Raw genomic sequence first — 12,458 nt, 5'->3', positions numbered from 1 at the left:
TTCTCCGCCTCCAGCCTCCTCATTGGGCGAGCTCACCCAAAAGGGGTGGGATCTCCCTCGGCCGGAAGTCCGCCCTTAGCAACGCCCTTAGCAACGCTCGTTTTCTCCTCAGGCCGCCATGGAGTCGCCCGCTCCGGAGAGGGGTAAAGCCAGGCCGCAGCTTCTTTCCCCCCGCCTATTGGAAAGGGAGTCCCTGAGCATGTGCAGAGGGCAAAGGAGGGAATAGGGATGAAACCTAGGCCAGCGTCGGCCTTCTCCAAGTGTTTTGGACTCCAACTCCCAGCATTCCTCACAGCCTCAGGCCCCTTCCTTTTCCCCCTCAGCCGCTTAAGCGGCTGAGGGGGAAAAGGAAGGGGCCTGAGGCTGTGAGGAATGCTGGGAGTTGGAGTCCAAAACACCTGGAAAGAAGGCTCAAGGTGTCAAAAGATCAAGGCTGTGGGGAACAATCCCCATGAGGAGCGGCTCAAAGAGCTGGCCTTGTTTAGCCTGCAGAAGGGAAGGCTTAGACCAGGGGTCCTCAAACTTTTTAAGCCGGGGGCTGGTCCACAATCCTTCAGACCGTTGAGGGGCCGGATTATCATTTGGAAAAAAAAATACAAACAAATTCCGATGCAAACTGCATATGTCTTATTTGTAGTGCAAAAACAACAACAACAAGAAGAAGAACAATGAAAGAACAATACAATATTTAAAAATGAAAACAATTTTAACCAACATACATTTATCAGGATTTCAATGGGAAGTGTGGTCCTTCTTCTGGCCAATGAGATAGTCAAGTTAATTAGGGTTGTTGTTGTTGTGTGCCTTCAAGTCATTTCAGATTTTGGGTGAGCCTAAGTCTAAAATTTATTTATTATTTATTTACTGCATTTATTTACTACATTTGTATCACACCCTTCTCACCCCAAAGGGGACTCAGAGTGGCTTACAAATTATATGTACATACAATATATTATATTGTGTTGTCGAAGGCTTTCATGGCAGGGATCACAGGGTTGCTGAGGATGCCTGCCATAGATGTGGGCGAAACGTCAGGAGAGAATGCTTCTGGAACATGGCCACACAGCCCGAAAGACATACAACAACCCAATATATTATATTATTAGCATAGCACAATTTTGGCATTATATATTACTATATTGAACTATACCACTATACTGTAATATTATTAGTAATATTATATGTAATATAGAATATATAATTAATATTATTATATGGTATTATTATTAGAGTTATAGTGTATTACATTATAATATTATTATCAATATTATATGCATATACAATATATTATATTATAAAACTGAGGGCAGGGGCCAGGTAAACGACCTTGGAGGGCCGCATCCGGCCCCCGGGCCTTAGTTTGGGGACCCCTGGCTTAGACAGAGGAGACATGATGAGGGCCTTGGATCAAGATGGGAGGAGAGCAAGCTTGTTTTCTGCCCTGGAGACTCTGGGCCTTCCACACAGCCATATAATCCAGATTATCAATAATAATAATAATAATAATTTTATTTTTTGTGTCCCGCCAGCATCTCCCTGAAGGGCTCACATGGGGACTAGCCCAGACAAGAACAGATTAAAATACAACCAAATTAAGCCTAATAAATACAGTAGAGTCTTACTTATCCAAGCCTCGCTTATCCAAGGTTCTGGATTATCCAAGGCATTTTTGTAGTCAATGTTTTCGATATATCGTGATATTTTGGGTCTAAATTCGTAAATACAGTAATTACAACATAACATTACTGCGTATTGAACTACCTTTTCTGTCAAATTTGTTGTCTAACATGATGTTTTGGTGCTTAATTTGTAAAAACATAACCTAATTTGACGTTTAATAGGCCTTTCCTTAATCCCTCCTTATTATCCAAGATGTTCGCTTATCCAAGGTTTTGCCGGCCTGTTTATCTTTGATAATTGAGACTACTGTAATCCAGAATATCAATAATAATAATAATAATTTTATTTTTGTATCCCGCCACCATCTTCCCCGAAAGGCTCACATGGGGAATAGCCCAGAAAAGAACAGATTAAAATACAACCAGTCAAATTAATTATAATAAATAGGTAAAAATACAACCAACAACAACAATCAGTTAAAAACAGGCAACTGGACATACAGAGGGTAATAGTATAAATTCTGGAAAGGGGTTCCTGAGATATATAAGAACAATCCAAAAACGGGGACAGGGGACGATCTCAATAACCGATGAGCTGAAGGGTAAGGAACAATGTTAAAGTGCAATATTTCATACCATTGTAAATATCTGCTCTCTGAACTATCCACACTGCCTTATAATAATGTTTATTTATATCCTACCTCCATCTCCCCCGAAGGGGACTCAGGGCGGCTTACAGCAAAATCAGATACAAAACAATAACAAAATACAAAACATCAAAATACAGAACAAAAACCAGTAATAATACATACACAATAACCGGGGAAGGGGGGGGGACAGAAACGCAGTATTAAGACATCGAATTAAAACCAATGAGGTTGCAAAAGTGGATAAGCAAAGAAATAGATAAAGTGGGTCCGTACCATGCAAATGGCCGTCAAAACATGTGTGTAGCAAACAAAGAATATATATGTTGTTGAAGGCTTTCATGGCCGGGATCACAGGGTTGTTGTATGTCTTTCGGGCTGTATGGCCATGTTCCAGAAGTATTCTCTCCTGACGTTTCTCCCACATCTATGGCAAGCATCCTCAGAGGTTGTGAGGTACGGAGAAACTAAGTAAGGAAAGGAAAGAATATATATCTCTGTAGAGTCCAGGGTGTGGCAAGAGTCCTTTGTCACTGGGAAGCCAGCATACACACACATATACACATATGTATATGAGTGCATAGGAGCCCCGGTGGCGAAGTGTGTTAAAGCACTGAACTGCTGAAATTGCAGACTGAAAGGTGCCAGGTTCAAACCCCGGGAGTGGCGTGAGCTCCCGCTGTTAGCTCCAGCTTCTGCCAACTTAGCAGTTCGAAAACATGCCAATGTGAGTAGATCAATAGGTACTGCTCTGGCGGGAAGGTAACGGCGCTCATAGAATCATAGAATAGTAGAGTTGGAAGAGACCTCATGGGCCATCTAGTCCAACCCCCCGCTAAGAATCAGGAACATCGCATTCAAAGCACCCCCGACAGATGGCCATCCAGCCTCTGCTTAAAAGCCTCCAAAGAAGGAGCCTCCACCACAGTCCGGGCAGAGAGTTCCACTGCCGAACAGGCCACTGGCATGCAGTCATGCCAGTGGCCATATGACCTTGGAGGTGTCTATGGACAACGCCGGCTCTTTGGCTTAGAAATGGAGATGAGCACCAACCCCCAGAGTCAGACATGACTGGACTTAACGTCAGGGGAAAACCTTTACCTTTACTTATATGAGTGCATGTATTTGTGTGTGTCTGTGTGTATATGGATGTATATATATATGTGGGTTTGTATATGAGTGCGTGTATATATATATATATGTGTGTGTGTGTGTGTGTATGCATATATATGTGTGTGTGTGTGTGTGTGTGTGTGTGTATATGTGTGTGTGTGTGTGTGTGTGTATATATATATATATATATATATATATATATATATATATATATCTGGCAATCCAAGGGGCCTGCTCCTTAGGGCTGGCGCATGCTCAGGGCCCCCTTCCGTGCCTGGAGGCCCCCAATCACCCTTGTGTGTGTCTCTCTCTCTCCTTCCCAGGCCCTGCTGTCCCTCCCCATGAAGACAGCACCTGGGCCCGCTCTGTGCGACGGCGCTTGGCGGTGGACCTGCGGGAGGTGGGCCACCCGGAGCCCGGGCACGTGGAGGCGCTGGTGGCAGAGCTGCTGGCGGTGCTGGGGGCGGTGCTGCGCCGGAGCAGCCGGGGGGCCTGGCTGCGGATGATGGAGGCCTTGCACCTGGTGGCCCCCTTCCGGGCCCTGCTCTCTGGCCGCCCGGAGCTGACCCCCTTCCTGGAGGGCCTCTTCTTCCAGTTCCAGTGCAGCCGGGCCATGGTCTCGGACCTGGACGTCCTGGGTGCCGTGGCCAGGGCCTTTCCCCAGGACTGCGCCCTGCTCTGGGCCCCTCCCCGGGCCGCCTACCCCCGCGATCCCGACGACCCCGCCACAGTTCTGCCCCCGGCCCAGGAGCCCCTCTTCGCTGGGATGCCCTGCCCCTTCGCCGCCAAGTGGGACATGGCCCCCGACAACCGGGAAGTGGACCCCGTCTCCCTCCAGGAGCTGCAGCGAAGCCTCGGACCCGTCGGGAGTCAGGTGGTCCAAAAGGAGGCAGCCCCCGGGAGCCTGGGCATCATGGCGCTGGCCCTGGCTACGGACGTCCCGACCCAGTTCCTGGAAGAGCCCTCCAGCACTGCAGAGTGAGTTGGGCCTTTGAGAAGACTTGGCACATTCCTTTAGCGGCTAAGGCTCCAGACGGGTTCCTTGATGGGAGATTTGGTGAAATGTGTTACCAGAATTTATAGCACACTAAGGGCAGGAGTGAGTGCAGAAAGGCCAGCCTCCTCCTTTCACACACACAGGGCCTGACTGAGAAACAACCAAGCTCAGGCCAAAGGTATAAAGGGAATCCCCAAGGTCCAAACAAGAAAGGTGTCAGCATGGGGGTCAGGGTGTGTGCTGGTGGGTTTCTTCAAACTCCATCGATCATCTTCTCCAGCACCCTGATGAATTGGTTGCAATCGTCTGCCACACCAATTCCCGTTCAATGTCAGACTCAAACACATCCGTAGTCTGAAGTCCAAACATTTATTTCAATATCTATAATACATATTTACAAAGCACAGCAAAAGCCATCGCTCTGAGCTGGCTTTCTTCTATAGCCTCTTCGCTCGGGAAGCACAGCTCAACTCACCGAGATAAGAAGAACATTCCTCAGTCTGAAGGAAGTTCCCGACCTCCAAAGCCAGAAACCATGCCTGATAGGTCATAACAATCACAACAGGCTGTCAGTCAAAACTAGCCTGCTGTTAACTGTTTCATTGCTAAAACACACACTCTTCCAAAAACAGCAGAAACACTTGATTTACATTTCATACACATACAACCATAATCCAACAAAAGGTTTTGTAGGTTTGTTCTTAAGCTGAATGTGCTTGTAAGTTGGAACAGGGACATTTTAAAGCGTAACTCCAGACACACACACACATCACATAGGGAAGCATTAGAACATGCTGCTGTATCCCTCTATTACCAAATGACCCAAAAAACTCCAAGGTCTCCTTATCTAGTCAAACACTAGAAGCAAAGAGATCGTTCAACTGGTTTATTTGATCAAATCACCCTGCCGGGTGAACAGAAGAAAATGCCACGCAAAACTGACACACAGCTCAGTTTTATAGTCAACACCTTGAGCATGCTCACAGGGTATTTTCAGGGTATTTTCTCTGATTTGTGCCTCATTTCTATCATTTTTGGTTCCCTTTTAGCCCCAGCTCTTATCAGTATTCCTCAGCAGCCGACCCCCCCCCCTTCTGTGCCTGTTTGTTATTAGGCATTTCCCTTTCTCCTGAACCCTCTGCTTTGGCTGGTGATTTTCCACTACTGCCTCAGCCCTAATCCCTTCAGAAGGGTGAACACTCTTGTGGAGTTTCTTTTTCTGCCTGTGCCCCTGTCCAGAAGAGTTCACCTCACTTTCTGTCCCTATGAGAATTTCGATTTTGAAAAATAGTGGCTTGTTGTGCAAACAAGGATTGGGGATAAAGCTTCAGTGGAGACGCCTTTCCCCCCCGAGAACTCTTTCATGAGTGGATTTCCCTTCCGAGGGGAAGATTCTCAGAGTAATTTGCAGCGCAGCAGCAGTTCGATGGAATCAGTGGAACGCAGAATGAAGAGATATCAGAGACGATGGTAAAACTATATACAAAGTTTTACTGACTTCAGTAATAATCAAGACAAACAGGCTTGCAGACAATGAACGAACACAGGACTTGACTCAACACTAGGCAGACAGATCTCGACTCAACTGAATGCAATCAGCAATGCACACACTCTTGTGTCTGGACACTCCCTGGTTCCAGCCACACATCAAGATCATCACAGCTTCTTAGTAATTAACTCTTTCCAGACTATAGTACACTTTGGATGATGCAATCAGTATGCGATACAGGCAATACACAAATTTCATTTAAACACTACCAATACACAAATCCCACATTAACAAAGATTCCTCTTGCTGTAAGACAATTACCTTCAAAGGGTCCTGGCTCAGGAGGGAAATCAGGTAGAGAAACTCAGGATCATGAGAGATGCAAAAAGCAAAGTTTATTTTCAAATAGCGATGAGAAGTCAGGACAGCCGTACACACCCCAAAAGGTTTGTACTTTCAAATGGCTGCCGCAAAGCATGTTGTAGCAAACAAAGAATTTTGTATCTCGGCCTTATCTAGAATTGACCACTGGCTGAGGGTCTTCCTCACCTTCCACACCTACTTGGCATAAGTGATACCAATGACCTAACTTATTTACTCTGAGCTTTCTTTTCTCTATGGAACTTCCTGAAGGAAGGCAACAGTTCACAGGAAGGGAGGGCTATAGGCAGAGGCAACACTACATAGGCAATATTTTACTACTTTCTGGTTTATGATCCCTTCATAACCTCCTGTTATCTCAACCCCATTCTTCACTTAGAGTCCGATGTTTATAACTCATGGTTTGCCTGGGCAGGGCATGAGTTATAACATGGTTCAGCTTCTTAAGGTTAGGTAAAAGAGAAACAGAGTTCCCCATAGCATCAGGAAAGATGGAAGTGTCTCATTCTGGGAGGCTCCCTCACCATCTGCTCATTGGCAAAGGTTCGTCTAAGGACAACGTGGGCAAAAAAATTCATCTCCGGAGAACAAAGAGTGGCCTGTGAGAACAAACATAAAAGCAGGAAGTCGGCAACCAACAGCCCTTTATGACTAGCTCTAGGTTCAGTAGCCAAAGGATGCTGACACCACCACCACCTTTCTCTTTCCTACTGCAGACCTTCTGTGTGGTTTGGCCAAGAGGTCCCCGGAGCAGCCCCAATGCCCCAGAAAGAGGAGAAGAAGGAGGAGGAGAAGATGGCTGGTGCGGGGGCTTCACCCGGCAAGGGACCACCCATGACCGGCCTCCAGGCAGCCGAGCTTTTTGCCACCAACCGCCACGCAGGCCGGATTGGGTTCCTGTACCTCAACGTGGCCCCCAACCGGCATTTCAGGTAGCCCCAGAGCTGGCCTTGGCTGCCACTCCTCACAGGAGGCTCTGTCTGTGCTTTGGGGGCAGAGGAAAGGAGAGGGGGCTGGCTTTGCTCAGTCGGAGCCTTCCTACCTTAATTTGGGGTGGAGGGGGGGCTTCTCACCTGAGCGGACAGAAGATGCATGTGGAGGTCTTTCTTTCTCAGCCTCTTCTCCAAAGGAAGGAGGGAAGTGACCGGGGGGGGGGGGGCATGGAATGAATGTGTCCTGGAGCCCCTTCCTACCTTCCTGGACCCGGCCCATGATGCTCTTGCATGAGGCCAGGTGTCGTGAATACTTCGTAAAACAAAGGTTCTTTTTATTGCAATTTCCAGTGTGAAATATATATAATAACTTTTACAAAACTTTTACACAAAAATGACATTAGACATACAGGCATACAGATTCTGTGCAACTACATTGCATTCACAACCAACAGTTATATTGGCTAAAAACAAACAAAGAAAGGTGAATTACATTTTTACTCAGCATTCACATTTCACATACACATTCATTCATCCTCATACATACATCTCCCTTTCTCCCGCTATCTCCTGGAGAATAACCTGCTTAGGGCCAGACCCTGCTTTCTCTGCAATCTGCCAACGTAGTTCCAAAACTTCCAGAACTTCAAAACTCCAAAATGAACAATGCTAAGGATCAGATCCCTGTTTCTTCTACAGCAAATCCTGACTCCCTGCAACGTAAAATGACTCCAAAATTCACTCTTTCCCTTGAGAAAAAGAGGCAAAGTGACCAGACTCCAAAGTACATCATCTCTTTCCATAGAGCATACACTCCTCTGGTCTGCCACACTTTTTGGATTGTAATAAGGTCACTTATATAGCAATATTTCACCGATAATGTCCCAAAAAACTGCACATTAATGATAGACGTCTTCCATCCTGGAACATGTTGATTCCATCTCAGTTTCCGGCCAGATGTTGACTCTTTTTGATTGGTGTTGGTAGCAACGTAAGCCTTGTATTGTCTCTAATTAATGTAAACATGTTATTCCCCAAAAGTTCATCAAGTCAGCAAATGTTGACAGATGTAAACAGATGTAAACATTTCTCTTATCACTGCCACAGTTCTTATCACAGTTCAGCAACTTTTAATTACAGTTCAGCAAGCAGATAGTCATTGCAGGCCTTAATATTTTTGAAGGGTGTCCTCAAAATTATTAGCTCTCATTCATTCATTCCTTTCATAAAATTCATTCATACCTGTTAAATCCACATTTATCAAATCTATACACCGTTTTTCATCATGACACAGGGATGTGCCCGGCCTCCTTTGGAGAGTGGTGTCGCACCTCAGAATAGTTCACCTTGCTATGGACACCAAGTCACACACAGAAGGAAGTCTTTTGTAGTTTTATTGAGCAAAAGCAAATATATATCGAAGCAGGCAGTTATAAGGTTTTCAGAATTGCAGTAAAAGAGTCAATAGGAATCCAATAGTTCATAAGCCATAAAAATCCATGTGTCCATAAGCCATAAAAATTCAATAGTTCATAAGCCAAAACAGTAGACAATAGATCCCAAAGAACGAAGGCCCAAAGCTTACCAAGATCCAGGAACAGGAAACTTCTCTTAGGCATGAAGCAGGAAAATCCACTCAGATGAAGTGAGACAAAAATCTATCTCAAAACACACAGTTTTAAAAGCAACCCAAGAATGCATTTCTCTTTCCTTCCGAAACCTCTCTCTTCCCCTCCAACCTTACACTCCTACGAGGCTGCACTCCCTTCCATAACAACCGGTCCACCCTAGATAATGATGGCGCCCCTTCAAGGTCCTCTTTATCTTGTTACCTGAACTGGGGCTTGAGACACCGGGGCTTGAGACATCTCTTGCTCATTAATTCCCATGGGAATGTCTTCCTGGCTGTTATCTATGGCCTGTGGGGTCAATAGTTCATTCTGCTCAAGCTGCATGTCTCGAGCCTCTAAATCAGCCTGTATGATTCCCATCCCTGTGCCATCGTCCTGAAATTCATCCTGCATCCCATCATCTGGCTCTTGTATCTGAAACCCAGAATCCCCTTCTTCATCCTTACTTTGGCTATGCTGTGGCTGAGTCACAACAAGTGGCCTGAGGAGGTCTCTGTCCCAAGGAGAGATCTGGGAGGCCATGGGCAGAAGGAAAGAGAGAGGGAGAGAGAGAGGAGGTGTCGGCCACGTGGGCAGTTCTGGCAGCGGAGGGGCAGGGGCTGGCTCTCCCGCAGTAATGCCTCTGTGTCCTCATTAAGGGGCCTTGCCCTTTGCAGGCCCTACGACCTGGTGGCCGTCCCCAAGCACCTGACCCACCCTCACCACTACGTCTTCTCTCCGTTCGGGGTGCTGCACGTCCGGCCCCGGGAGGGCTCCGAGGCCTGTTCTCTGGGCGAGTGGCACCGGGAGGCCGTCCTGTGGCAGCTGCTGCAGTACATCCCCTTCTTCCGGCTCTACCTGGTCCGCAAGGCCTTTGCCTGGTGAGGGGCAGCGAGGGGGGCGGGGGGCAGGACCCTCTTGGGGGGGTGGGGGCTCCTGCTGGGTGGCTCAGCCTGAGCCCTCCCCCCTCTGCGCCCCTCCCAGCTGGTGCTGCAACGTCAAACACCTGCAGCGGCTGAAACGGACCCAGAAGCTGCGCCTGCACCTGCTCCAGGCGGTGCCACACTTTGGGGCAGCTCTCCTCCAGATTTCCAGGTGAGGAGGCAGAAGGAGGCGGAGCCGCTACCTGCCTTTGCCCCTCCACCTGGCCGCCTCTGACCCCCTCTCCTTGCCCCCCCCCCCCCCCACAACAGACTCCTGCAGGAACTGTGCTCTGCCCACTGGCTGCCCATCAATGACGTCCGGTGCTACAGCTTCCCTGAACTCCAAAACGCCTTGGTGCAGGAGAGGAGCCTCACCGAAGGCCTCCTCCGCCGCTTCCTCCTCCTTTGCTCTTCCATCCTGGAACTGGTAGGCATGGACAAACCAGTGCTTTTTTTTCTGGGGGGGGGGGGGGTCCTTAGGTTCTTCTGGGGCTTTCAGAGTCATCTGCTTTTCGGTTTATGTTGCAGCAACTTGATAGCAGGAAGTTTTGGCTTCTGCTTTTGTTGCTGATGCCCCACTTTATTATTTATTTATCACATTTATATCTCGCCCTTCTCACCCGAAGGGACTAAGGGCGGCTTACAACAGTGGCAACCATTAGATGCCCATACAAATCAATATAAAACAGCACATAAAACAGTTAAAACTATTACAATACATTGTAAATGGCCCTCCTTGCCTGCCAGTCGTAGCGTGATAGGGCTGGAAGTGACCCCATAGAGCAGGGCTCCCCAAACTCTTTAAACAGGGGGCCAGTTCACGATCCTTCAGACCGTTGGAGGGCCGGACTATAGTTGGCCACCGAGCAATAATAATAAATAATAATAATCATGAGGATTGGAAGAGACCCCTTGAGCCATTGAGTCCAATCCCCTTCTGCCTTAGTGCACAAAAGGAACAAGCAAAGCACCCCCTGACAGATGGCCTCCCAGCCTCAATGTTAATAATAATAATAATAATAATAATAATAATAATAAACCCTTGGGCCATTGAGTCCAATCCCCTTCTGCCTTTGTGCACTGAAAGAACAAGCAAAGCATCCCTGACGGATGGCCTCCCAGCCTCAATGTCAATAATAATAATAATAATAATAATAATAATAATAATAATAATAAAAACCCTTGGGCCATTGAGTCCAATCCCCTTCTGCCTTTGTGCACTGAAAGAACAAGCAAAGTATCCCTGACGGATGGCCTCCCAGCCTCAATGTCAATAATAATAATAATAATAATTGCAAAAGGCCACCCTACTGGGATCTGCACGCATCATCCGAAAATATATCACACAGTCCTAGACACTTGGGAAGTGTTCGACTTGTAATTTTGTGAAACGAAATCCAGCATATCTATCTTGTTTGTGTCATACAATAAAATAATAATAATAATAATAATAATAATAATAATAATAATAATAATAATAGACCCTTGGCCCATTGAGTCCAACCCCCTTCTGCCTTTGTGCACTGAAAGAACAATCAAAGCATCCCTGACAGATGGCCTCCCAGCCTCAATGTTAATAATAATAATAATAATAATAATTCACACAGTCCTAGACACTTGGGAAGTGTTCGACTTGTGGTTTTGTGAAACGAAATCCAGCATGTCTATCTTGTTTGCTGTGTCATACAACATCGTTGTGTCAATAATAATAATGGGATCTGAGTGCATCATCCGAAAATATATCACACAGTCCTAGACACTTGGGAAGTGTTCAACTTGTGATTTTGTGATATGAAATACAGCATATCTATCTTGTTTGCTGTGTCATAGTAAAATAATAATAATAATAATAATAATAATAATAATAATAATAATAATAATAATGAAGAATGTTGGAAGAAACCCCTTGGGCCATTGAGTCCAACCCCCTTCTGCTTTTGTGCACCAAAAGCACAAGCAAAGCACCCCTGACAGATGGCCTCCCAGCCTCAATATTAATATTAGTTTGGCCTTAGTTTGGGGACCCCTGCCATAGAGGGTTGTGCCAGGCAAGAAGGCACCATGCCGTCTCTCACAATGGAAGCTCTGCAGCCCTCTCCCGTCGTGCGTCTCTTACGTGCCTTTCCCCGGCAGGTGCGCGACGACACCTACAAAATGGTGCATGGGATGCAGACGCGGGTGGAGAACTACAAGCTGTACATCACCCGGGAGTCTCTCTACAAGCAGCGGATGCAGTTCGAGGGGCTGCAGTCCCGCCTGCGGGAGGCCGAGTCCTGGCTGCAGAGGCTGGGCCTCCTGGCGCTGCTGGCCAACTTCCTCATCTGCCAGACCCTGGTCTCTGCCATCCAGGAGGACACCGTGGCCTTTGTCGGGCGCACCATGAAGGCAAGAATGTGTGGGAGACCCTTTGCCCCTCGCCAGAAGCTCCTCTGTGTACATAGAATCCTAGAGTGGGAAGAGACTAACAAAAGGAAGTTCAACAGGGACAAATGCAAGATACTTCATTTCGGCAGAAAAAATGGAAATCAAAGATACAGAATGGGGGACGATGCCTGGCTTGACAGCAGTGTGTGCGAAAAAGACCTTGGAGTCCTTGTGGGGAGGAAGGTGAACATGAGCCAGCAATGTGATGCAGCAGCTAAAAAAGCCAACGGGATTCTGGCCTGCATCAATAGGGGAATAGATCCAGGGAAGTCCTGCTCCCCATGCTCTATTCTGCCTTGGTCAGACCACACCTGGAATCACAC

At 47.0% G+C, this 12,458-nt stretch overlaps 1 protein-coding gene across 2 annotated transcripts in view; it reads left to right on the top strand.

The window, feature by feature from the left end:
• Nucleotides 1-5: 5 nt before the first annotated feature.
• dnhd1 (dynein heavy chain domain 1) overlaps nt 6-12,458 on the top strand; it is a 53,467-nt gene continuing 41,014 nt past the window's right edge. For both annotated transcript variants that reach the window (XM_008123610.3, XM_008123609.3), the window contains exons 1-7: nt 6-143; nt 3,703-4,357; nt 6,963-7,178; nt 9,466-9,669; nt 9,773-9,883; nt 9,982-10,138; nt 11,845-12,096. In XM_008123610.3, the coding sequence (XP_008121817.2) occupies nt 119-143; nt 3,703-4,357; nt 6,963-7,178; nt 9,466-9,669; nt 9,773-9,883; nt 9,982-10,138; nt 11,845-12,096 (1,620 nt within the window). In that variant the 5' untranslated portion in view covers nt 6-118. The remainder of the gene's footprint in view (nt 144-3,702; nt 4,358-6,962; nt 7,179-9,465; nt 9,670-9,772; nt 9,884-9,981; nt 10,139-11,844; nt 12,097-12,458) is intronic.

This window comes from Anolis carolinensis, chromosome 3 (assembly GCF_035594765.1).
Source record: "Anolis carolinensis isolate JA03-04 chromosome 3, rAnoCar3.1.pri, whole genome shotgun sequence".
NCBI lineage: Eukaryota > Metazoa > Chordata > Lepidosauria > Squamata > Dactyloidae > Anolis > Anolis carolinensis.
The sequence above is the reverse complement of the archived record's forward strand: the minus strand, read 5'-3'. Positions and strand labels throughout refer to the sequence as shown.